The sequence below is a fragment of the Ixodes scapularis genome, unplaced genomic scaffold, assembly GCF_016920785.2.
Source record: "Ixodes scapularis isolate PalLabHiFi unplaced genomic scaffold, ASM1692078v2 PGA_scaffold6__148_contigs__length_123643588, whole genome shotgun sequence".
Classification (NCBI taxonomy): Eukaryota; Metazoa; Arthropoda; class Arachnida; order Ixodida; family Ixodidae; genus Ixodes; species Ixodes scapularis.
This window is the reverse complement of record NW_024609881.1, coordinates 118,722,663-118,749,264: the sequence shown is the minus strand read 5'-3', so window position 1 is coordinate 118,749,264 and position 26,602 is coordinate 118,722,663. Positions and strand designations below refer to the sequence as shown.

The window sequence follows — 26,602 nt, the reverse complement described above, 5'->3', positions numbered from 1 at the left end:
TTCACAAAGGCATCTTTAAGTGGTTCACTGATTATACTCAAAGTTCATTAGTGTATGTTTCTGGAGGGAAAAAATGCAAAATAGAAACTTCTCTTCTTTGCGCGGGAAGAAAACAGAAGCAAACCGTCAAGATGGCGCTGCTATTCACATAATGAATCGCACATTCTCTGATTTGCTGGGTCCGCGTTAGGGTGTTAATCTCTAAGGAGCTGTCAAGTTTTTGTACCATGTGGTGCACCCCATATGTGTGTAGCAGCGTCAACCTGACAGTTTGCTTCTGTTTTCCTCCTGTGCACGGAGAAAAACGTTTCCTTACATTTTTTTCCTGGAGTTTAACACTCACGAAACTTAAGTATAATCAATGAACCACCTAAAAAAAAAGAAAGAACTTTGTGAGAAGTTTCATGGAACTCTGTTCACTGGCTTATTTACACAATTTTTTTTTACTCCAGAATAGTGCTCGAGAACACCTTGTAGTATGGTCCAGGGTGCCTTAATGTCCATACGACTGTCTTAGGAAAGTGCTATCAAGTCATTTTGGGCATGGTGCTTTTCTTTTCTGTGCACGTGGACGAGTCTCTCAGATCGAACTGGTATATTCAACTGGCGTGAAAGCGTCAATTTAGTTTACATTTCCTACTTGTATTTCTTCCTGCAGTCGCGTGTTGTCGAAATCTCGTAGTATAAAGACTGGCACCACCTTCAGAAGAATGAGGCCCTTGCATTACCATATGAGAATGATCATATGGTCGTACCAGTGCAATCGTACAGCCTACCGATATGACCATACTGGATGATCATGCAGCCTACCGATATGACCATACCACATGATCATGCAGTTAGTGATATGACCACACCAGTACAATCATTAAGTCAGAGTGGCTGTAACCAATATACCAGCATGATCTGTAACAGCGACACTGATAAAACCATACAAGTATAATCACATCAGGTGATCAGGCAGCCAATCTAATACAATGTGAACCAGTATGACCATAGTCATACTGACATGACCATACTAGTACAATTCTATGATCATACTACAGTTGAACCTCGATGTAACGAAGTCGGTAAAATTCGCAATTTACTTCGTTACATTGAAATTTCGCTAAATCGAAATTTGGCTTTAACATGCGAAAAAAAAAAAATTCCGAAACATTTTACGGGTATGAAAACTCACCGAAAATGACATTTATTTAGGGGCAAAGTAGTCCGCGAGTTTTGCTTGCGCCTTGTCCGACAGTAGCAGCGGCGTCGGCGGCGTCATACGGCGTTCGAGCGCCCAGAGCCCAGAGCGCTTGCACGGCATCTTGCTGCCCATGCGACGCCGTGTGCCTCCTCAGTACGTCCATTGCGTAAGCACTTCTCGAGTGCTCGTGATCTCGGCAGTTTCTTCAGGATGGCGTCCAAAACGTTTGCTTTCTCATCCAAAGAAAGAACTTTACGTTTCCTTATGGCAGCAAGCACGTAAGTGAACCGCCCGGTTAAAAAATAAAGCTGTTTAGTTTGGGTCCATATCACAAGAGCGAATGACATTTTAGCGAACGGCGACATTTGAGCGAATGGTCGTTTTAGCGAATAACGGGGGCGCGCGTTAACCCATCCGTCGCGCTGCGCTTTATGCCGCTTCGCGGCGACAGTCTGCGGCAACTCATTACAAAAATATAAACTCACTTGGCCCACCCGAAAACGCCGCTTCGCGGCGTCCGACTATTCGCTAAAGTGTCATTCGATGAAACGTGGGCGTTCGCTAAAACGTCATTCGATCAAGTGAGTGCCTCCCGTTTAGTTTAGGCAGTTTAGGCGGTGCCAATGTTTCCAACCTACACAGCACTCTTGACCGCACAGTTTACTTGCCCCCTTGCGCCCACAGTGTGCTTGCGCCTTTGCTTTACATCACGCTCGCAAGACGATAATCGGTCTTTTCGGTCTTCTCCTAGATGGCACTGCCCGTGCGGTCGCGCGGGCGCGCCATCACGTCGCTCCCCCGCTGAAGTTGGCTCCCGCGCTACCCGCGGTACAGTGGACTATGATGATCAGTGAATGTCAGTGGTGATGCTGTTATGCCGTGTTAACTTTTTGCTCGGCATTTTCTGGCCAGCCTCGCGGAATCCGCTTTGCCGCATGCCTCGCCGGCGCTACCGGCGCCGCACCCTCGGGCAGCCTAGGAACGTTGGAAGGCCTGTCCCCGTGAAGTAACCTATAAAGCGCTCGCGTTTGCGCATAATTTTTTTTTTTTTTAACCACAATTTGTTTGCGCAGTTGTTTTTTAGAGTTGATTTATTTATTGCCTTCTATGGCAATGGCGCTTCGTTATATTGAAATAGCTGCAAAATAGACTTCGTTATATAGGGACTAAAAATACATGGGGTCTATGGGCAAGAAATTATGAAAAATAAAATACTTCGTTAAATCGAGGATTTCGTTACATTGAAGTTCGTTATATCGAGGTTCGACTGTAGTCGGTTCTATGACCATACCATACTCTGTTTCACCATAACTTGGCAAACTGTGGAGCCCACAACCCCCGCAAGACAAAAAGAGCGCCAGAGCGAGGCACGTGATACCATGTCACGGGAGCGTGTGTCCCTGCGCCAAGGAACAGGCTGTCATCTGCTGGCCAAGAGTCGTCTGCGGCAAAACCAACCACTTCAGACAAACGTCCACCGCCGCGACACTGCCGTCCACTAGAGCAGCGATCTCTTCGGAAACGGTTCACAAGACAACCATACGCTCAATAGACCATATGCAAAACTGTTTGAACACCTGGCAACACTCTGTGCACAGCCATCTTTGTTGCGTCGAGATTCCTCTGCTGTTTGTCGATTTCGTAGCGTTGTCGGTAACAATCGAAGCCCACTGCTCACCGTCATCAATCCTTACCCACACTAGCGGGCGAAGGGTTAGTATTGTTTTACGCTCTTCATGCGCATGTACATGCTCGTCGCCCCGCCGGTCGCTAGTTTCTTGCTGCAACCAACATGGCGAACGTACACTTCACCTCGATATTTGGCTTTGAGTGCTGGCAAAGGTACGGGTTTGGGCACCTGGTTTTCGAAAACGCTTTCTCCGCGCAAGTGCTTGTGCGAGCGAAGGATTCTTTAGAACTATGCTTTTGCGCCCTGGCCTTTGCCAGCACCAAAGCCAACTGGTGAGACGGTGCATGTTCGTCGGCGCCCCACTAGATGGCGCTGTGCGTTTCGCATGTGGTCTATTTACCCTCGAATCTGCGGTGGGTGCTACTAATGCCAGGGCAATGTTTTAAGCTGAAGCGGTCATTATACGGTTTTGATTGCCAACCGCCACACAGCGCTACAAGGAGAAAAAAATTAGGACCGGATACGGATGTAGCATCACTTTTTTTATCTAAATATAATTGACTCGTAAACTAGTCAATATTTATTCATTAAATTTTTTATATATATTCTCAATAAAGAGGGAATCGCTAGAGTTCAATTAGCATTAAAAGAAGAAAAACCCTAGAATTATTTTTTTCTTCCCAAAGGCGCTGTTGCCGTGGCGATAACGAGGTCTCCGTGGCCACGAACATGGAGTGCTATCACACGACTTGCTCCGACACCCTTATTGGGTCGGGGGGGGGTCGCAGCCTCTGCAGTTTGCCGAGTTATCATGAAACAGAGTACAGACGATTCCATGGCCATACCAGTACAATTATGCAGCCAGTATGGCAGTAACTAGTATACCAGTATCATTCGTAGTAACCAGTACACCAGTATCACACCAGTAGGATCATCATAACCTCACCAGAACACTTATGTAGATACTAATAGGACTTACCAGACGACCACAAAGTCACACTGATATGACCCTAGTACAATCGTACGATCATACCAGCACTGTCACACAGCCCACATTTGGTCCCTCGAAGACACTGCTACCTAAATTCCGGCTTGAGCCTCCACACCCCTTGCCCCCCGTCGCGCCGGTAAAACTCGCAGATGCGTCCGAGCAGGGCCTTGAACACGGGAGCGCTTCCACGGGTCCGCACTTTGTCTTTGAAAGCGGTGAGGACCTCTTCCGTCGTCGCCTGACCGTCCACGCTCGCGCCGAATGCGACAAAAGTCTGCAAGTCCGCCAAGAGGTCGTCGTACTCCCCGCTCCCCGAGTCCAGGTAGTCGGCAGAAGACGGCGAGGGCTCGGCTCCGTCGGACAGGTGGTGGTTCCTCGCACGAATCCGAGCCAGGAGTTCGCTGGACGATTCCGGAACGTCGGGCGCTGCCGACGTTGCCGTCCTGGCGAGGTCATGGGTGAAGATGCCGGGTTGCCCGAGTAGGTCCTTTTTAAGGGGCGAGGGCGCCGCGGGAGGTTTGGAGGCTTCGGGAGGGTTAGTGCTGCCCGGAGTGACCCTGGACACTTTCTTTTGGCCGAAGCGTGGCCTGAAAGATGGCAATGTACCGTTATTGTTATTGTGATACGTCCCTACCTGCACAGTGGAAATTGTGCCTTATCTGTCTATGTGAGAATGTAAGATAGTGCCTTATCTATCTATGTGAAAGCATATTATATAGTGCCTTATCAGTCTAGATGAAAGTAAAAAATAGTGCCTCACCTGTCTAGACAGAAATGATTACTATCACCTTACCTGGCTACACAAAGAAATGAGTAGTTCCATACCGGTCTAAAAACAAAATAAAGAACTAGCGTCTTATCTATCTACGTGAAAGTAAAGAGGAGTACCCAATCTGTCACCATTAAAATAAATAATCCTAAATCAAAACTGGGATTATTATTGGATATCTCAAAGCATGAAGAAAAAGTGGTTGACAAATGAAAAATCAACTCGAAGCACTAAAACTGAACACAATGAGTAGGTGGTCACACAAGAGAGCAACCAACAAAACAAACCAATTTTCTTTTCTTTTCTGTTTTGTAGTTCTTTGCCTTTCAGTGGCTTCCTGCCTGTGCCTTCTATGTTTGTATATATTTATTTTGCTGCCTTGTTCTTTTCATTCCTTTTCTTTGATATATATTTCAGTCCCAAGTCAGTGCATGTTTGTCCCATGTTCCTTCCTTTTGTCCTGTTGCTCTGAGTGCTGTTTGTCATTGTGTTAAACGATCACCAACTGCTGCAAACTAATGCATCGAAGCTGAATTTGAGACACCAGGCAGTTTGTGTCTTGTTCCGGTTTAGCATTCATATCAAGCTTTACAGCAAAGATGAGAACACAAAGCTGGAATCGAGGCAATGTAGGGTATGCCGGCATTCCCAAGAAACGCAAGTGGCGCCCTCACTTGGTGCCGGGAGGCGCCCCCGAGGCGCCGTTGGCTCCCGTCCATGTGGGCACGCCGGAGGAGGCCCCCAGGCAGTGCCTCCGGGACTGGCGCAGCTTCCTGATGGCCTCCTTGGCCACGCGCTCCGCTTCTCCTTCCACCAAGACGTAGTCGGGGTCCGCGGAGTCCATGATGGTGTCGTGGCGCATCGCCGAATGCACCCCTGCGCGAGGACGTCACCAACACTGGCCTCAGCTGCTGAACCCCGAGGTTTCACAGACTACGCTTCCTTCCATCCCACCTGGCACCCTCACAACAACCGGCCCAGCGTCGAACACCTACCACAATAGACCTTGTTGAAAAATTAAGTGCCATCTGCTGGCTCGAAAGGCAGCTTCACTTTCGACAAACTGACGTCGGTTACGAAACTGTTTCCTCAGGCACCGTCACTTTGGCACGTCAATGGTAGATGAGAATCGGTTCTTCGATCACCTCATAATTCTTTCTTCCTTTGTTTGTTTCGATGGTGTGAACGTAAGAACTGACCGGTACAAGGTAACAACCCATAAGCCCCTCATTTAAGTTTTTACCATCAAAAAGCTTTAGAGACAAACTTGTGCATAGAGATTGATTGGACCGCACTCTGAAACAAATGCTTACGCAGCCGTTGTGCCTAATTCGTGTTGCACCGACAGCTCGAACATACATGCCTTATACAGTCCAATCCACTTATAATGATACCACTTATTACAATGTACAGCTTATAACAAACAATATCTATAGCAGGGGTGGCCAAACTGCGCCTCTTCACGTGTTAAAATGCGGCTCGCAGCTCCCTCCCCTACCCCCCCCCCCCCAGACCCCCAACCTTGATCTATAATGCCTACACCAGAAACGATCAGTTTATAGTCCAGATACAGTGATAGTCGGTTATAACGACTGAAATTTTGTGTTTTCTCATTATTGTTATAAGTGGATTGTACTGTACAGTCGAACCCGTTTATAACGAACTCCATCGGACACGCATTTTAGTTCGATATATCAAGTAGTTCGTTATAGCAAATATCGCTATTTCGTGAGGACGGCAAAAGCGAGAGAGATGAAAGGAAACCGCGCGGAATAGCGGCGAAGGCTGCCGAGCGTAGCGAGCCTCACGCCGGCGCTCAGAGCCGTGTTATCGCGAGGCAGCTTTCATGATGGAACATATGTATTCATATTTCTATCAATAAATTTCAATATTGAAACATATCATCTAAGAAAGCCCGAAAATTTCTAGGTAACAGACAATAAATGAACACGATAATTCCGTAAAATTGAGAAGGAAAAAAAAGTCGTGGCACTTACGACAGAGAGAAGTCTTTATTACCTGTTCTTTTGATATTACCGACAGAAGCTGGTAATTTTTGCCTGCGTCTTCGCTTTTACTGCGTCCTTCAAAATTTCGTCCTCGACGCGAGATAGCTGGTTTACCAGACTTAGTCCACTTCCCTGAAGCTGGGAACAGTAGCGACGGAGCACTTCCGTCGCTGCAAGCGCCTCGTGAAGCGTCGGGCAAGGTGCCTCTGGGTCCTCTGCCTCCTCGTCGTCGTCGTCGTTTGCTGAAGCCGCCACGACCTCGGCGACAATTTCGTTGTCTGAAGGACTGCTGGTCACTGCGACATCATCATCCACTCCGAGAAAATCTTCCAGCTCCACGCCATCCGGGACCGCGTCGGGAAGACGGCCGAGGTCTCTCCACATCTCGTTTAAGTCGTCATCCGTAACCTCGATTGCCTCTTCAGTACTTGCTCTGTCGTTATCCAGGTACAGTCCCGCGTGGCGAAAACAATTCTTAATTGTGTTAGGCGCGATGTCGCTCCAAGCACGGCTAAGCATTTCAATAGCACCCAACAAATCAATCTTCAGTTCTTTTCCCACACGCAGCTTGGTGAGCAGCTGCTCCACTACACGCTTCCTGTAACCTTGCTTGAAGGCACGGATGATGCCTTGATCTAGCGGCTGCAGCACCGATGTCGCATTAGGGGGCAGAAAACGAAGCTGAATGTTTTTTAGCGTGGCACCACAGTGATGCGCGGAGCAATTGTCAAGCAAGAGGCAAATCTTGCGGCCACTCTCGGACAACTTCTCATCCCAGTCGCGCAGCCAGTCCTCAAACAACACCCTTGTCATCCAGGCCTTTCCATTTGAAGTGTATTTCACTGGAAGAGACCGACACCCCCGTAGGCACATAGGGGCCTTGCTCTTGCCGATGATCAGTGGCGTAAGCTTGGAGCTCCCGTCCATATTCGTGGTGAGGAGCACCGTAATTCTAGCTTTGTTCAGCTTGCCGCCATGGCACTTCTCGCCTTGTCGTGCCAAGGTCCGACTGGGTAGGAGCTGCCAAAACAGTGCGGTTTCGTCGGTATTATAAATATCGCAGGGCCTGTACTGCTCCGTAATTGCTGGCCAGTTTTCGGCGATCCACTTCTTGACGCTTTCATTGTCGACTGCTCGACTCTCGCCGGCGACAACTTTGCCGACGATGTCGTAACGTTCCTTGAACCGTTGAAGCCATCCGGATCCGCCACTAAAATCTTGAACGTCGAGCAAAAAGGCAAAGTCTTTTGCTTTCTGCTGTAACATGGGGCCCGAAACTGGAAGGTTTCGAGCGCGAATATCCAAAAACCACGCGTACAGCGCCTTTTCCACTCTGTCAAAGGCAGGCGCCCGAATGCGCTTTCCGTCGGCGTTCGGTCGATCTCGGGACTTTTGCAGGATCGCTGGCTTGTTTTTCAGAATCGTACTCAGCGTGCTTCTGGCGATCTTGAAGGATGCGGCGACTTCTGACTTCTTCTCGCCGCGTTCAACGCGCCGGATTATTTCCACCTTGGTAGAGAACGGTAACGATGAACGCACCTTGGTCGCCATCTCTTGCGGGAACAGGAAGGACACAAAGAACAACGAGCCTCCTCGGCAAAACGCTAGGAACAAAAGAGCCATGTCCGGCCTGGTACGGCTGCAGGATGATGTCATCAGAACGTCATTGCACGCTTGCTCTATCATTGGCCAGCGCGCTTCCGCGGGGGCCGGTTGCGGTGTTGTGACTCATCTTCTCAAGGGTCGTGTTTTTCTTGGTTTTCTCTTGTCCTCTGTCGCTCCGTGCATGGCAGGGAAGCCAGGGAAGCCAGCGCGCTTCCGCGGGGGTCGGTTGCGGGCGTTCGCAGTCGGTTTTGTGACTCATCTTCTCAAGGGCCATCGTGTTTTTGTTGGTTTTCTCTTGTCCTCTGTCACTCTGTGCATTGCAGGGAAGCCCGCGCGTCTCCACGGGGGCGGTAGCGGGCGCTCGCAGTTCGATATAACCGATGTGTGGTTCGTTATAGAAAGTATATTTCTCATGAATATTGATCTTAAAATTTCGTGTGTTCGATATAGACCATAATTCGTTCTAACCGGGTTCGTTATAAACGGGTTCGACTGTATATTCTCCAGTTGGTAGTAGCTTCAGCATTTTCCTTCATCAGCTGCCATTAGTTTGGCATATATGCCTATGCGTTGAGATGATGATAGTGATCAAAGTTGCCAGATTGAATTCTAAAAAGGGTCAGTCATGTTGTTGAGTTCCCCCGAATGCCAGCCCATTACCAGGAATGTACCGACCGACAGTATAATCCATTCATAACGAGCCCTGGGATCTTTAGAAATGTGTCTGATCTATCGATGGCTTGCACCAAAGTCACATCAGTGGCCATTGTGGTGACTTTGCCACTCAGCGAGTGCTTCATGCAGCACGTGCTTTGCACCACCGAATATGTTTTCCTCAGCAAAAGCAATTGGGAACTATCTCCAGCACGGCAAACGATGGCATCACGTTCGAGCCACGTGTCGGCAAAGTGAAAACTCCTCGGCACAAACATTTGTGACCGACCTGCCCTCACTGCAAGCTCACCAGATTTCTTGAAAAGCTTTTGAAGCACGTAGTCATCCTGCTTCTGGGTGTGTTCCGACCCAGCAGGGGCGTCGTCTGCTTCCGGCTGATACGTCGTCTGCTTCACCACAAAGCCAATATGCTCGCCTTCCACAACTTGCACAAAAAAAAAGAAAAGAAAGGAAATATAACAGCATTTACAAAGTATAGTGATACACTAGATGATGACACTGACCAACACAATGCCACCAAAAATTTGTGCAGCCTGCAAACTTCACAGATAGAAAATGTATGAAAGTCTCCATGGAAGGTGAACTCTATGTGGAGGGCAAGTTCGTCTGCTCCTTGCGCAGGGGGTAGCGGTGACTTCAGAACGCCGAGCCCTGATTGGCTGATCGCGACCCCCCCTATCTGAGCGTCGTCAGCTCCTTTGCAACGTCGTCTGCTCGCAACGTCGCCTGCGTCTGTCTTACCTTTCCTGCGACTTTCGAAAGTGCAGAGGGTTCACAAAACGATTTTACGCCAAAACTATGCGCAAGACAAAACTTGAGAACAAATTCGTATTCACGAAACAAAATTTTCGTAAGTTTTGCGCAGGTTACGACGAAAGCTTACGACAGGTCCGAAGCTGTCTTACGCACTTCTTACGATCAAATCAGCATGGCCGACAGCGTAGCGGTCGCGACGACCAACGGACGTTTATTTTTCTATGTGCACTTCTCACGCGTCCCGACTTCAAGCAGCAAGAAAAAAGTAAAAAGTATTTGAAACAGACCACGACGAACAAGAACGCTGGATCCACAAACACCCGGGAAAAGCTCCAGCGGCCACGATTCCCCCGACAACAACCAAGCGAGCACGGTAGATAGGCCTAGCAGGTACTCCGACTCGGCGACCGTCTGCCCAAGATAGGCCTAGGCCTAAAGCAGACGACGTTAACTGCGCCAACCCGCCGACACCGTTAAAGAGTGAGGGGTCTCGCCGCACACGAAAGGAGGGAAAAAGTATTTGGGAGGGAACTTGCGGAACCTAACACGCTCACTCTCGGTTCTTAGCAAACAAACCTCGGTGCCTCAAGACACCTCGCCAGTGAGTCCTTTGACTTCCCTCCTTGATGCGCGTCTGCTAGTTAGACAAAAACAACGTACCGCTCGAGTTATTTCGTCTGCTCTCTCTGAAAGGTGAAGTCGACCTCGCTCGACTTCCGAAAGTCGCAGGAAAGGTGAGACAGACGCAGACGACGTTGCGAGCAGACGGCGTTGCAAGGGAGCAGACAACGCTCAGATAGGGGGTCTCAATCAGCCAATCAGGGCTCGGCGTTCTGACGTCACCGCTACTTCCTTTCTCATGCGCAGAAGACGAAAATCAGCCCACTTGCGAGGCGTATAAACTTACCTGCTCTTTTTGACTTGTGCTTCGACCGTGTTTTTTCTGGCTTCACATTTCCTGTCCGCTTTCTCGAAGAAGCCTCAACCGGCTTCGACGGTGGGCTTGTCTTGGTCTTGGCCGCTTGGGTCCCAATCTTTTGACTAAGTCTCCGGGCCAGCTCTCGCATTTGATCTATTTTCTCGGAACTCAGCAATGGTTTTGGTGTCACTTCGTCTTTTACCACGTGATCTTTCGTGGCATCCCTTTTCGTCACGTCCTCTTTGGTCAAATCATCATTTTCCGCAGCATCTTTCGTCCTGACATCCTTTAACGAGACATCCTTTGTCCCAACATCTTTCGTTATATCATCTTTCATTACATTCTCGTTTGTCACATCGTCTTTCATTGCATCACCTGTTGTGGGATCACCTTTTGTTGCAGCACCTTTCGTAGAACTTTCTTTAGACCGGATGCCATTTATTGGGGCATCTCTTGTTAAAACGTCTTGCACCACAGAGCCAGGTGTCGAAACATCATTTGTTGACGCACCTTCCGCCAGAACATCCTTCACTGGAATACATTCCGCAAGTGTGTACTTTGTCTCAAGATTTTGCTCCATGTCAACCTTCGTTGGAATGCTCTTAGTCTCTGAGCTTTCTTTAGTCACATTGTCTTTCGTAGGGTTCATCTCTGCCGCACTGTACTTTGACGACTGGTATTTGGTCACATCGAACTTATGTGGAGCACCTTCCGACGGGCAGTGTTTCGCTTGGCTGTTTTTCGGACGAGAGCTTTTCGTCGGGATGATTTTCGTGGCAGGGCCTTTCGTCCTTGCGTCTTCTGTCTCAGGGTTTTTCGTCCTGGACTCTTTCGCCTTAGGTTTCACGTCCGATCCCGTACCAGCAAAGATGGCGCTGGTCTCGGTCCGCTTCTGCTTGGCGTCGTCGGCGAGGCAAAACAGCTCGTGGAGGTCGTTGGTCTTGAAGAAGCGGCGCTGCTTCGGGTCTTTCAGCACTCGGTTGGTCAGGAACTGCTTAAAGATTTGCCTGTAGAGAAAACAAAAAAAATTTTACAGTTGAGGACAAGGCAAGGGTCGACACACTTGATCCCACGTCAGTGCTGCCCATAGGCAACATTTAAAACGCCAGCACATAAGTGCCAAGAAGACATCCCTCAGGCAGGCAAAGGTTTCACTTATCGCCCCGGACGGCACAAACTAGCGAGACACAAAACATAGGCTAGGTGGCACAAATCCTCTTCCAATTCAGAGGATTTTGCCGTATTCATCTATCCATCCATCCAATGCATCACCCCATTGCTTCCAGCAGAAATGAGAGACCTGTTGATTCTACCTTCTCTGCAAAAGTCTGTTGACCTGGTCAAATCACCTACTCTGACTCCAAGTCTCATATTGTTCTCACTTCAGGACATCAATTCCCTCCTTAATAAAGCAGCCTTTTGACTCAAATACAAGAGTTTCCAAGGACTTTTACAGAAATTTCATGTTACGATTCTCTCAGAGACCTGGAAACCCGGTCTTTAACCTTTAACAGTCGTCGCTGTACAGGTATGGCGGTGATTACAGATTCGAAAGTGCCCTTCTAAACGCGAAACTGCGCACACTGTGGGAGGTGTTGCTATTTATATCTTTGGTGAACTATAAGCATCATATTCGAATGTCGTTTCGCACTGCTGGGCTATTTATAGTTCTCAACTTAGACACTCTGCGCACGTGATGCTCACTTTGCATACTGGCTGCTCCGGCGGTAGTGCCAATGGGAGCACTGGCTGTTCCGATTAAGACTTCCAATGCTTTTAGGAATTAAATTCAGAAAATGCGATCTCATCATCCGACGCACAAGTTCTGCAAAGTACCTCCGGTTAGGAATCTGAAGTACGCTGGAATGTTGCGGAAGTGGATGAGCCGAAATGAAGCCGAACGAAAGAAAGGCGACAACTTTTCGCCTTCAATATTTCTATTTGGTGCCTCTAAACCTAAACAGATCGCAAAGCACTGTATATGCTCCCACTAGATGATTAAGAAAAAATCTGACCCTTTCTTTTCACTATTCTTTCGCAAACAAAACTGAACCATTGGGAAGCATCTCCTGGGGGAAAAAAAGACGTTTACAACTCTTTCTAATGCCGAATTAGAGAACAGCTCTTGAGGAGGAGGAGGGGAGGGTACAGAGAGGAGGGTACGCCCCTTCTCCTCCTCTGTACCCTCTCCCCTTTCTCCATCCTCCTCCTCTCCTCCTCCCCCTCCCTGCCTCCACCCTCGTGACGTCATCATGGGAAACGTCCCATGATGCAATGCACAGTTACGCCGATGGCGACGGCTACACTGGTCAAGCCGGCAACAGGCGCCGAAGAGCTGCGCTCTAAAAACTCGACCGTCAAAAGGGTTAAAAAAAGACTGCTGTACACCTCACCTGTGGTAGATCTTCTCTTCTATAGTCCCCGCCGTGAGCAGGCGGTAAATGGTGACATCCCGTAGCTGCCCGATCCGCCAGGCCCGCTCTCGGGCCTGGGTGTCCGTACTCGGGTTCCAGTCGGGATCGTAGATGACCACCCGGTCCGCTCCCGTAAGGTTCACACCGAGACCACCCACTCGAGTCGTCAGCAAGAACACAAACACCGACGTGTCCTGGGGAACGGTAACGACGGGTCGGGTCATTTGATGTACGCCAGAAGACAAGACGGTGATGCGCAAAATGTGGCTTGAGCAGAAAGCAAAAGACATCAGTGTTAGAATATGTAAAAAATGTGAGAACACGATGTAAGTGTCATGGGGAACAATAAAAACAAGTTAGGTCACCTAAAGCATGTCAACAAACGAGATGGCAACAGATAAAAAGCGGTGTGAGCACATGACAAGAGGTAACGGTGTTAAAAGACGTGTGCAATGTGAAAACACGACACAAGAGTCCTGGTTGACGGTAACAAATTAGGTCCTCCAAAGTGTGTCGGCAAACGAGGCAGTGACAGACAAAAAGAGGCATGAGGAGACGGCAAAAGAAAATTGTGGTACAAGACATAGACAACATGACGTAAGGGGAAACCGTGGTTAAGGTTGCCACACAATACCAAAGGGAGCCATTGCCTGCTGAAGACTGTAGAGTTGTAGGATTGCTCGGCCCTGGAAGCTATCAAAGGCTAGCCTAACTGACACTACAGAAGAATAAAAATGTTTCAGCAGACACGCAAAGGATGATTTGTTACATAGGAAGGTCTTTACCGCATTGAACTTGTTGATGGCGGGCTGCCTAGATGCGATTGGGGTCGACCCAGTCATGACCATGTACTTGTAGCCCTGGTCTTGCACAAACTTCTCCAGAATCAGGAGCATCTGGGGGAAAGAGAAATCTGTGCATCGAGAGACTTGCAGTTCATTGGACTTCAGCCGTATAAGATAAAATTATGCAAACGTCTCCAGAATCAGAAGCATCTGGGACAAAGCGACATCCATGCATCAAGACACCTCCAGATCATTCATCAGATGACATCTGATGAATGAATTAGATTGGATTGGATCGTGTCAATTACCAATCCACACATAGTTACAGGTACTTCAGCATTGGTCGACTTCCACGAGTAGACTTATCGCCTGTGCCCACCTGCCTGCTCTGCGTGAAGAGCAGGACTCGATGGCCCTGTCTCTTCCAGAGCTTGAGGAGGGACTCCACGACGGCCATCTTGCCGGACCGGCCGGGGAAGCCGTAGCGCATCTCCGCCGGCAGCGTCGACAGGTCCGTGTCCTTGAAGACCTTGGGACCTCCGTCAAACAGGTCGGGGTGGTTGCAGATCTTGCGCAGGTTGATCAGGCCCACAAACACCTGTGGACACAGCAGAATCAATCAAAATCCAAAAGTCGACTTGGCAAGGATTCTCCAAGATTAAGCCAAAGTCGTGACGTAGACATGCGAGTCACGCGATTGGTGTCTTAGTTCTTGACCAGGACGTATCCTTTCTTCCTTCTACCGTCCTTGAAACCCACAAGGTAGGTCCGTCTTTTGTTTGTTACTCCTCTCTCAACTACCTTAAGGCAATCCATTTCTCCCATGCCCCCTCAGTAACATAGGAAACCAGATTGGATTGAATTATATTATGGCAGTTCAACCCTTCATATTGGGCAATTGCAGTTTAAAAAACTTGGTCCCAGCAAAAAAGAAAGTGAAAAATAAAAAATAAAACAAGAAAAATCCCTACTTCTCCACGTGGTGAATGTTGTTGATTGGGGCGAAGCTCCCTCTGGTGGTGCTGATGATACTGATTTTATTGTTCATAGGTAGTGCTGATGGTGCCGGTTTTTTCTTTTATTGCTTATAGGTAGTGTTGAGTTCCGGTTTGCGTTTCGACTTCATTATTACTGCCCCAGCTCTAGCTGGTGATGTGGTAGTAACCCCACCTCTTGAGTTACTACCACATCTCAGAGCCCCCTACTCGTCCCGCAGTCGTGGCTGAGTGGTTAAGGCGATGGACTAAAAATCTATTGGGGACTCCCCGCACAGGTTCAAATCCTGTCGACTGCGCAAACATTTTTTCTTTTTTTAAGAAGACAGATGGGATGGCAATCGATGTGAGCACGAACGCCGGACAAGGCTAGATCCTAAGCAGCTTCGCCCCTAAAAAGAAAATCAGTGTTGCCCACTACAGCACAGTTCTAGTTTCGGGCTCACTTGAAGCAGGACTGCACAAGAGATATGCCTGCCTTCACAAAGTGAATTACACTAAGAAATTCAGAGGTACTTCTTTTTTCCACAAGCTACGCTTCTAACGTTGCCCACTGCCACATGGTTCCAGTTTTGGTCACGTTCAAAGCAGGACTGCACAAAAGATGTGCCTCCCTTTATGAAGTGAAATTCACTGAGAAATTCAGAGGCACTTCTCGCACACAAGCTCCATTCCTAACACACAACACAAAGTTCGCTATACCTGAAGCCTTCCCACAAGAATGCTCGCAATCTCGGGAGTGTCCAGGTACTGCCTGTACAGGTCTCGCTGGTGGTCGGTCAGGCGGCAGAACAGGACCTGAACAGCAGCAGGAAACAAGAGTTTGGTTCTTGAACAACAGGTCGACACATCCAGTGTTGCTCCCGTACTGAAGGCATTGCCTTCAGCACCAATGGTAACATCATTACTACTGACCAGTCTAAGGATACGCTTTTTACTTCTTTATACAAGTAATGAATATGTGCTCACAGCTTTCCTCGAGTGTATGAACCCACAGCACAAGCATCAAATATAGGCAGCTATACTTATTGAAGAAGCCGAGGAGTGGTAGCTACAGAGGAAATATCTTCCAATTACTGAGGAGTGTTAAACCATTCATGCTCTATCTTATCTTCGTTTCGGGTTTTAGACAGATGCAATTTTGCAATGCTCTTGTACCATTGCTTGCAATAGATGTTGCGAGCAATGCGACGCCAATTCGCAATATTCACAAGAAGCCTCGCAATATTGCTGGCAAGAATTGCTTGGAACAAATGCTTCGAGAAATGTTGCCAGAATTTCTGCAGATATGGCAGCCACTTTATTAACACTCTTGAGGCGAGCACTCAGAACACAGTTTTCAACGCTACAGCACAAGGCACGCTACACAAACATCCCTACTTATTTCCTTCCTAGTCCCAGGTTTCGACCGGATAAAAATGAACAATATTCCTCTATCACATATTGTCATAAATGTTGCAAGAAATCTTTCCCGCAACAATGGTTGAAATTATCAGAAAGAAGCTAGCAAATACTGAAAACAATTCCTGCAAGAGTCAGTCACCTCACAAACACTCCTTGTAACGATTGCTTACAACACCACTTCCAGAAGTACAATGTTGCAAGCAATGCTTCAAGTAGCCTGCACTGCAAAAGCAATCTGATTCAATGCTACCCTCTGTTTCATCACCTGTTCGTTCTTCTTGGGCAACTGAAGGTTGCACTGTACGTCGTCCTTCATGCGACGCAGGAGGTAGGGCTTGATGGTGTCTCTCAACACGGATGCACACTTGTAAGCCGTCTGCACCTGCACCGTTTAAGCAAAAGCCAGTTAATGTTTATCACGAGACCACAATAGAAAATCTATGATCCACCAAAGCATACAGTCAATAAAGCTTTTGGGGTGGAGGCCAAGTGGGCTAGTGTACACCAGCTCAGAGCACGTGGAGCAAACGCTCACGCTGCAGAGCCCAGGAATCGTGGGTTGAATCCCCACCCCTGCCCATTTCGATCTGGATGAGCATTTTATTGTCGAACGGTCGTGTATTACTACTGCCTGGTGCATGTTAAAGACCCCAGGCTAGCGGTTGTACTGCACTGGCTATATTTCTCATCTACAGCTGGGAGACAAGTCGCCCATTGAGGCAGACCAAGTTCTAGGCTGTATAAATACACACACAACACAATTGCAATTGCAGGCAAGTAGATCAAACGGAAAGCAACTCTAACACAGCAATCTATTTCGTGTGAACTTTCACAGCTGTGAAGAACTACCATGTTTATTTAAGTACAGGCCAATATTTTTTTGCACAACTCATTTAAAATTAGGGGTCGATCTATAATCGCAACCAAAGACTGTCGGCCCATACAAATGAGTGAAATTTCAATCCCATCGAGCTAACCCAGCTAGAAATACATATCTAGCGAGATTGTAGCAAGAATGATTCATTGTGATAGAACACTGGGCAGCTTCAAGCTGCCTAATGTTCTATTGCCATCACCAGTGGGGATATGCCAAATGAAAGAAATGGTCTACAGTAGGCTCGCAATAATTCGAACTCGGATAATTCATACTTCTGGTTAATTCAAACAAATTTCAAGATTTTGCTTGTTCCGCTATGTTTTTAATGTATTCATAAGCCGCTTAATTCTAATGGCGTTTTCGTGTAATTCATACTTCTTGTTCACGCAGCCTCGTTGAGTGTGCTTCTTTACGAGCACCGGTGCACTGCAGAAAAACAACAACCGCAGAGCTTGCTTCCGCGGGTGTTGCTTGCGCCTATGCAGTGCACCGGTGCTCGATGAGATGCGCAAGCAGCACATGCTCAAGCAGGGCCATAGCCTCCTCTATAGTGAGAAAGCCTGGCACATCGACGACGGAGCAATAGGGCGTGCGGCCGCAGGAAAAAGGAGAGGAGGAGCGCGCCGAACGGTGACCAATATGGTAGCGCAGAGCAGAAAGGGCAGACCTAGACAGCGAGCGCTTGGGTCATGAGCGGCCGCTCCCCGAACCACGCTTGTTTTTGTGATTTCGTCACCGTCGTTTTCGTGCTCCGGGAGAAACAGGCGCGGCGATTCGAAAGGGCGCAGGGAGAAACGGGAAAGGGTGAACGTTGAGTTTCTCCTCTCCACGATAGCGACAAGAAAAGAGAGAGAGAAAAAAAAAGATTGTTTCTGCGTTTGGCCGCTCGCTCTTTTGTGGCGCTAGCAGGCAAGTTTCTCTCCGCTCCCGTTTCTCCGCCCCTCCTTTCCCATTTACGGCGGCCGCCTTTCTCGCGACGCGCCAGGCTTTCTCTGTATAGAGGAGGCTATGGCAGGGCACACATGAACCACGAAAACGGGCACCACGTGGAAATTCTCACAGCGACTCGCGCGGACGCTGTGACGTGGTGGCATGGCATAGGTCCATGTCACAGCAACCACGCAAGCAACCGGCGGACACTTCGAACGACTTCCGGTTAGCTATTTGAGCGCCATCTCTTATCCGTTGGTATTCTATTAAGTCCTTCCGGTTTATGCCGGAAAGTTTATTTAATAGGATGAGATACATATTATTGTTGCTGCTTACAGATTTAAAAAATTATCCTGGTAAGATGAAACAAATATTTTGGTTAGCTAAAGTTTTGCCCTCATACTTTGCTTTCATTGGCCGGTTGTTTTTTGTATTTTGACCGTTGAGAACAATTGCGCGTCAGCTGCCGCGCTCGCGGATGCGTCGGCTGCTCGACGGCGCCTGTGCCAGCGGTGCGGTGGTGGTTTGCGGCAGCGAGCAGTGGCATTGACCTATTGGTTATCGGCCTATTTCTTCTACCAGTACACGGAGCAGACAAAACCTTGTCTATTGCTCGACTCAGTGGTGCTCTAATTCCAGTGGCAACAGCTCTGCCAAGTTCTTTGGGTTCCCGATCGAGTGACGAAAGGTAAAGACGGGCTGCTATACTTTTGGTTACACAGTTTCGGATTGCCGAAAACTTGCTGGTGCACGTTTCTTTATGGTAGAGTTATTGTAGAAGGTCACAAGGAACAGCGCATGTATCTTAAAATGAGCGGTGTGGGCGGTATCGGTGTTAGAGCACCGCAGCTCGGTAGCTCATGTGTGGAGCAGCTCGCTGCAGAAGGAACCTGCGACCGTGGCGATCGAATCACTGTCGCTAACTACCGCAAAGTTAAATGTGTGATTGCAGGTCTGTGAATACTTGAATAGTAGTTTCGTGTAGATTTTGTTCCTTTGTTGTGCCATGCAGTGAACGTTTTTTTTTTTTTTTTTTTCTCTGTATAAGGAGCGTGCCTAATAAAAAGAGAACTTGCAAAAGAAGTTTGGACTTGTGCTCAGATTGGCGATGTGCGCCCATCTTAAGCCGCTAAACAGCAGCGGCTGGACGTACTTTGCATTCACTGATTGACGATTTTATGAGAACTGGCTGTCACTGAACATGCACTGTTGACAAGCTGATCTCAATCGAGCGACGCAAAGTCAAGTGCAATCGTTTCGGAAGCGTCGAACATTCTCAAAAAAAGGTGAACACACTTTTTTTTTTTCTAGAAAAGATTACATTGTATTGTAGAAGAACGAGACGGCGGCAATGGGGGCAGTTCCCTCTTCTCTCAACATCAGCGACAATAGGATGCAAATTCGTTCGGAGTTCGGAGGCTGCTCCGAACTCCGAATGAACTCGCATCCTTTTGTCGCCGAGGGTGAGAGAGAGGGAGAGGAGGGACCACACTTCTCACACCCTCTCCCATAACCAAGCAGTTACCGTGACGACGGCGCGCGTATTGTTTTTTCTATTTCTTATTGCTTTTGGAGAAACCCAACGCCCGTTAGGGGAGATTTGGCGCTGCCGTCTGCAATTGGAGTCCCAATGGGAGGTATAGGAAGAATCCACCGGTTGCAACAAGTTGCTATGAAAACAGCCGCGCGGTGCCGTTTTCCAGCGCTCATGTGTTCGCTGCTTAATAGTTCACATCAGACCATTTCTTCACCTGATGAACAAACTTAATTTCGTTTTGAGTTGTGGGCAACATTTTTGGGGGGATAAACTTATGTCATACATTTCACAAATGTTTCCCGTGTGGCATACCTGCTTATGATCAGTAGGGCGATGTAGAGGAAATCACCAATGTGTAGCCATTCATATGGAAAATCATAATACTTTCTTGCATCATATTTAGATTGATTGTCGATAATTCAAACTTCCGATAATTCAAACACAATTCGTGGTTTCCTGCCTTTGTGCAATAAAGATGTTTTCAACAACAACAATACTGTATTATCGTTCCTACAAATAACTGCAATGGAAATAGCCCAACTATGGTAAATTGCAGTTATCAAACAACCTTTCTTTTCAGCTTTCACGAGCAACATGCAATTCATGTGGCTCGAGAAGGCTGCTATTTTCAGTCATAGGAGTGAACAGGTAGAAAACAAAGCTCTCTTCAAAGAACAAAAAAAACAAAAATTTAACTTGACGCCCACGCTACAAAGTTGCCGAAAGTACAGTCGACTCTCGTTAATTCAAAATCTCTTAATTCAAACTTTCGGATAATTCAAACTAACATGCAGGTCCCATCCTATGCGTCTGTATGGGAAGAAACTCCTGATAATTCAAACTTTGCTTTATTCAAACAAATTTACGGCCCCCCTCGAGTTTGATTTAATGAGAGTCGACTGTACCATAGCTGTGGCTCAGTTATTACGCAAAGCTGCAACTGAACAAAGCACTAAAAGCAGCTGATGTAAATCAGAACTAAAATAAAGTACCTCCAGCAAATTTCTAAGGTAGCAATAGACCCCGTTACAATGGTCAGAGCCGTTTAGTGTCAAAATCTCCAATATTTGTGCACTAATGGTGGTAAAAGAAGAACATCAACGTTCTTGGATCTATCAGTTGACAAGCTTCATGGAAAAGCGTCGTTCAAAAACGATTCTTCTCTCATGAAAACAGCGCGGAAGGTTGAGGACGGAGAAGAATTACACGGGAGGAATGCTGTCCCGTGTGGTTCTTCTACATCTGATAGCATAGCAAGCACCACTGAGCAATCGCGCCACGAAAAAGTGCCAGGCATTCTAGGAAGCATGTCAACTGACTCTGATCTAGCAACGTCGAACAAGATTGCCTCAATCAGGCACTCTCAACCTCGTGAATCGAAGATGACGTACGAGGACCAACATGATTACAACCAATTCCCTGTTTTCTGCTTTACGTTTTCCAGGACATTTGCGATTCCCAATGTGCAAAAGCTGCGTGATGCCACCATTAGACTGACGTTTTTTGCTCTAAAGTCACTGGATCGTGGGAGAGCAGCACCAAGGTCCTTGCAAGGTCACTATTTGGTCCAAAGAATGAGCAGCTTCCCCTTGACCAGATGGAAATTCGCAGTGATGGGCTGCTTAATAAAGACAACTCTTGCATACCGAAATTTCCTTATCCACACACCGGCGAAACGAGCACACATTGTCGCACCACCACCACATGCGGATGATGCTTGGTGGCAATGAAAGATAATTTTCCTGTCACAAGATATGTGCCAAGCTAAGCCAGATTGATAAGTTAATTGCATAAACAGTGCCAAAGGCACTTATATTGGCAAGGAACACTTCCAGTACGAAGGCGCCTTATCGCGATCTTGACGCGGCTCGTTCGGAACTACCTTTTCGAAACTTCGAAGATAAGCAAGGACCGAAATGGTGATTAATTGCCATGGCAACAGACGTCATTCAGCCAATAGCCTCGAGAGGTTTTAGTTGTCTGTATGTTTGTATCTGTTTCTGTCCTGCTAGGAGGTAGGGAATGCAATGGAACTACTTTCCCAGGATGCAGGGACTTTATTCGGCTCTCAGCAGAGCGGCTAGACTGACTTTTGAAAAATGGTCCATTCAGTCAGGAAATGATGGAAATACCCTCTTAACCCTTTTCAAAACTCAGTCTGGCAACGCTGATCACTATCATCATCATTTCAGTGTGTGGCATTGCTGTCAAACTAATGGCAGCCTTTTTGAGGCTGATGAAAGAATAAACTGAAGATACTACCAAGTGGAGGATAAATTAGGCCTGTACGTTCGAGACGTGAAGAACAACACGACGCTTGAATTAGATAAAACGGCTGCACAAGCATTTATTTCGGAACGCGGTCCAATCAATCTCTAGCCACAAGTCTAGATCTAAAGCCTTTTGAAGGTGGAAATTTAATCAAGGTGCATAATGGTCGCCGCTCTGTACTGATCAGTTTCTACAATGACACCATCAAAACTGAAACGAGTCAAGAAAGAATAACGAGGTGATTTAAGAACCAATTTTCATCTGCCGTGCAAAAGTGCCCAATGAAATACAGTTTCACGACCACTATTGGTTTGTCGAAAATGAGACTGCTTTTTCAGCCACCAGCTGGCACTGACAACTTCCGCGCGCTTTAACGACCCGTCTTTCTCTCAGCGTCGGAGAGAGGTGCCGATCGGCCAATGGACGGACTCGCCTGCACGTCGGTGGCGTTGGAGTATCCGCCCTGGGTGATGGGCACAGCAAACTCCTGCATGAAGACTGGCAGAGTGCCCAGCTTGCCCGGGAACACAAAGTCAAAGAGCGACCAGAGTTCCCTCAGGTTGTTCTGGATCGGGGACCCCGACAGGATGATGCGGTGCGTCGTGCGAAACTGGACCACATGAAAAAAGAAAACATTCTTGGCAAATTGCTAAGATATTCTGTTGCATAAGTGAGACGTTCTGGCATCTATGATGTTTAGCTATACTCCCGAGTTTCCAGACGCCAGACGCCTGGTTTCTCGGTGCTGTTCATCAGATAGTTTAACGCGTACCACATGTACACTTGATACGTGTTCCTGGAATGAAGCTATGCTACCGCTAATTGGGCTGATAAACCTGGCTATCTTCCACAACCTTCCACACTCTTGAGCACTTGCCTACCCCTCTGGTCACATGACCTCCCCATTAACCAATCAGCATCGTGCACATCGCTCCTCCCCTCCCACCCGCCAACCAATCAGTGTCGAGCCTCGCGGCCCCCCTTTTATGTGTGCTCCACAAAATACCAAACACCTAGCAAAAGAATGTTCCACGCTAAAACAGGGAGAATTTGTTTAAAACAACACTAAGCTCCCAAAAATAATCTTTCTAAGTGCCTTGCAAAGGACACAAATATTACGAAAAAATCTTTCCCCCCCCCCCCCAAAAAAATTAATTTTTTAGCGCAACATTTACGCTGCGATACTCGTTTCGTCATTTTGGGTTTGGAGCGATTCAGAAACATGCTTTTATTTCGGGATGGTTTTGTGCCCAGAGACATGAGGCTAAAAATGTAAAAAGAAATGCAAAGGCACAATAATTCAGAGATGCAAGGATACTGGAATGCAGGATCCGAAAAATGCAAGTACACAAAGAAGTCGTTGGGCCACAACTGAACAATAAGAGCGCACCAGTGCAAAAACAAAAGGAGACCAGAATGCAAGCGCACAACGGTGTAAAAACACAGGGACACGTGGGCAACAAGTGCTAAGGCTCACCTGCTTGCAGGCCAGGGTCGTCTGCGCGTCGGGATTCCTGATCTTGTGCCCCTCGTCCAGAACCACGTAGTGCCATTCGTGCCTCAGCAGCATCGGCGAGAGCTTGCTCACCCCGGCGTACGATGTCACCAGCACTCCACGGTCACGATTCACCTGCCTCACCAGAGTCTCCTGCACAGAGACCAGAGATCGCTCGGTCTAATCAGGCACGAGACACACCGCCATGATTGAAGCAATCATTTGCCGTAACTTCTTGATATGAGGTGCTTCTCGCAAGGTGTGTACCACGTTATGTATTTTACCCAAGATGACAAACTAGCAGTCACGCACGTTTCGACACAAACAGCCTGCAAACCTGGTCTGCCAAGAACCCGGCCGCCACCGCTGCCCCGTAAACTACAAAACCATTTTTCTTCTTTTTATATTACTTTTTTTTTTTGGTCTAGCGAGTCTGGGGGAATGCGATGTTTTGCTTCCTTCCACTTGCCAAGCTCTCTCAGAAACGAAGCTTAAGCAGCCCACTTCCATCTCTGCCGTTCAACTTGCAAACCTCGAATGGACAAAGTGCAAGGACCCCAGGCACACCTTGCTTCCGGCGAAGGAGCCCGAGTCGTGCAGAATGGCCACCCTGACTGGAGGGTACCACCGATGAAACTCCCTCACCCACTGGTGCATCACGGTCGTCGGGCAGATGAGCACCACGGGGCCCAAGCCTTGAAAGCTGTGACAAGAATAAAGAAAAAACATTCAGAAACTCTTTTTTTTTTTTTTCTTTAATCAGGTGCCTACTTTGCCATCTCGCATCTCAGTAGGGGGGAATACAACTACACACACACCATGAAACGAAAGCATCTTCAAGCAGTCAGTCGGCTTATAAATCGGCCCATCCGTTGGTCAGTTGTTTAGCTGACTACCAAGGCATCGAAACTTGGAGATGACGTCCAGCTATCCTAAAGCGTCGACGCCTTTGACCATTGATAGAACACTGCCAACAATAGGATAGACGGGGAAGAGACTACTATGCCCGAAAACACACCTACAACTTGTGTGTTTGGCATCCTGTGCGGAGCACAAGTCCGTCTGCTTCTTGCACAGGGGTTGCGGCGACGTCAGAACGTTGACCTCCGATTGGCTCGGATCGGAACAATAGTAGGTAGACCTCGAGGCAGCTAACATCGAGGTCTACCCATTATCCTTCCAATCGGGGTCAATCGTAGCTCGGCGTTCCGACATCCCCACAACCCCCGTGCAACAAGCAGACGAACTTACGCTTCGCACACCGCCCACCAAAAGTGGTCCCAAAGAAGAAACAAATCGCAAAGTAGGGGCCCGGCATGTCATGATGTTGGATGCCACAATGCCAACGATTAGTCCTGGTCGTTCCCGTAAAAAGCATGAGAGTGTCGCAGCCGTCAGGCGTCCAAACTCGTGGCCACTGAAATTTTTGTGAACTACAAAGCTGAAGAGTGATCAGGAGCAGAACAAACATCTGCCGTGTCTACCTCTGCGGTTGTGCCACCTCCGGGAGCACAGCAGACAACGGCACGAGACTTCTGAGACGTCATTTGGTCGAACTGGAAATGAGGACCCGTTAAAAACGGCAGACGGAGGTGCAGTGAAGACACTACAGACAGACTTGCAAGGTGTTGCGCTGTTCCTTTTACGTCTGCTTAAAATATAACTTTACAACCAGGCAGACAAACTCCTCTTTCTTGTAAGAGACCGTCCCTAACACGTCGAATTGCGAAGCAGGCGGTCACCTGTCACCAAGAGTTCGTAGGTTGCTGTGGTGCAGGCCGGCGAAGAAGGCGATGGTCTGGATGGTCTTGCCGAGGCCCATCTCGTCACCGACGATGCCACCGGTGTTCTGCCGATGGAGCTCCCAAAGCCAGCGCACACCGGTCTGCTGATACCTGTGGGAAAGACACCAGTTTCTCAGCCCACACGCTGTTCAACACTAAACAAAGTATATTTGGATAGTTGCTCACAAGTGAAATTTCTTACGTCCAGCACCTAATTATAATTGAATTCAATTCATTATGTATATTTATTTATTTGAGTAATATAAAGGCCTCTGTATAATTGAATTCAATTCATTATGTACATTTATTTATTTATTTGAGTAATATAATGGCCTCTGTAAGGCATTACAAAAGAGGGGAGGTTAGTCAAATAAAGAAATTAAAAAAGGCACAGAGCACGCAAAGGTGAGATCAAACAAAGATTGGAGAAATAAGTGAGCTTTGCTTTGCATTTAGTTGCCCCTGCCTTTTTCTAAATGCATATCCTTAAAAAGGCTGCCTTAATTCAACAGGCATCTACATTATTATCAGTCCCATGGTAGTTCCTCAAATGTACCGGGAATGATGTAATGTCCAATGACAAGAAGACAATCAGATTTTCTACACTTAGTTGTTTCTGCCACTTGACTGAAATGATATTCGGCCCATACTCATCTAGGTTTTCATTCGGCAGTCACTGGGATTTGTACACTGTTGTTACAAGTAAAGTAACATTTACCTTTAAAAGTGAACCTTTCGGTAGAGATCTACACGATTAGGAATTATTAAAATACTACAGAAAAACTTTTACCATCTAAAATTTGAAAATTCAACGTTTAGAACGACCAGCTCGACCCCTTGATAACGGACGACTGTTTACATCTGTGTCATTGTCTTCCAAAGTGCCCAGTATCATATTTTCGATGTGCTCGGTGTGATTGTTACATTTCGAAGTACAGGGTGTGTTATGGTGTTGGTCTTCTCGTCTTTTCCCACGAGACACATCTTAATACAGAGTTGTAGCTGCCTGGTAGCATTCCAACAGACTGGTTGACATTGTCTGGGGTGCTTTGAATATGCCAGGACTCTACCAACAGGTGTTTTTGCCGATTTCGTTCTTTGTGAAGGTTGGTGCTGTTTTTTAATGCGATGGTACGGTGCTCCCGCACAGTGACCTCCGTGGCCTCTACACTCTTTCATACCGGCCGTCACGGTTTGCTCCCCCAAAGAGACTTTGAAAAAAGAAATTGCAGCCATCAATCAAGGCCTCAAAAATCTTCCAAAAATTGTCCCTCAATTCGCGATCCACCACACGATTTTCGTGTAGTGGCTACCCCACCCCGTATGTTGGGAAAACCAAAAAATTCCCGGAACGGCAATGCAGACGCCAGTACGACATTAAAGAGAAGGACATACGGGGCAGCGCATTAGCCGAGCACACTGAGCAGAAAAACCACAGCATCGCAATCAAGAACAGCACCGTCCTCGACAAAGAAAAGAATATTCAAAAACATCCGTTGTTAGAGTCCTGGCATATTCAAAACACAAACCAATCTGCTGGAACGCTGCCAACTAGCTACGTCTCTGG

General features: G+C 47.6%; 2 protein-coding genes and 1 non-coding gene across 3 annotated transcripts in view; 1 reads left to right on the top strand and 2 right to left on the bottom strand.

Annotated features, from left to right (window-relative positions):
• Window positions 1-2,457: 2,457 nt before the first annotated feature.
• Window positions 2,458-26,602, bottom strand: part of LOC8053132 (DNA excision repair protein ERCC-6) — a 30,574-nt gene continuing 6,429 nt past the window's right edge. The window contains exons 8-20 of the mRNA XM_040215448.3: window positions 24,994-25,146; window positions 23,819-23,954; window positions 23,234-23,404; window positions 22,190-22,366; window positions 16,407-16,523; window positions 15,440-15,535; window positions 14,122-14,340; window positions 13,743-13,853; window positions 12,937-13,151; window positions 10,532-11,550; window positions 9,158-9,292; window positions 5,254-5,455; window positions 2,458-4,397 (exon numbers count right to left, since the gene is read on the bottom strand). Of these exons, the coding sequence (XP_040071382.3) occupies window positions 3,896-4,397; window positions 5,254-5,455; window positions 9,158-9,292; window positions 10,532-11,550; window positions 12,937-13,151; window positions 13,743-13,853; window positions 14,122-14,340; window positions 15,440-15,535; window positions 16,407-16,523; window positions 22,190-22,366; window positions 23,234-23,404; window positions 23,819-23,954; window positions 24,994-25,146 (3,253 nt within the window). The 3' untranslated portion in view covers window positions 2,458-3,895. The remainder of the gene's footprint in view (window positions 4,398-5,253; window positions 5,456-9,157; window positions 9,293-10,531; window positions 11,551-12,936; window positions 13,152-13,742; window positions 13,854-14,121; window positions 14,341-15,439; window positions 15,536-16,406; window positions 16,524-22,189; window positions 22,367-23,233; window positions 23,405-23,818; window positions 23,955-24,993; window positions 25,147-26,602) is intronic.
• Window positions 6,573-8,322, bottom strand: LOC121047507 (tigger transposable element-derived protein 6-like). The gene has a single exon (XM_040502795.2). It carries the CDS (start codon window positions 8,272-8,274, stop codon window positions 6,613-6,615), a length of 1,662 nt encoding a protein of 553 aa, XP_040358729.1. The 5' UTR covers window positions 8,275-8,322; the 3' UTR covers window positions 6,573-6,612.
• Window positions 14,955-15,036, top strand: Trnaf-aaa. Its single transcript has one exon. It is a non-coding gene; the product is annotated as a tRNA-Phe (tRNA).

What these genes read in the sequence shown, in the direction of transcription:
- LOC121047507 (XM_040502795.2), bottom strand. Translation starts at nt 8,274, where the DNA reads ATGATAGAGCAAGCGTGCAATGACGTTCTGATGACATCATCCTGCAGC.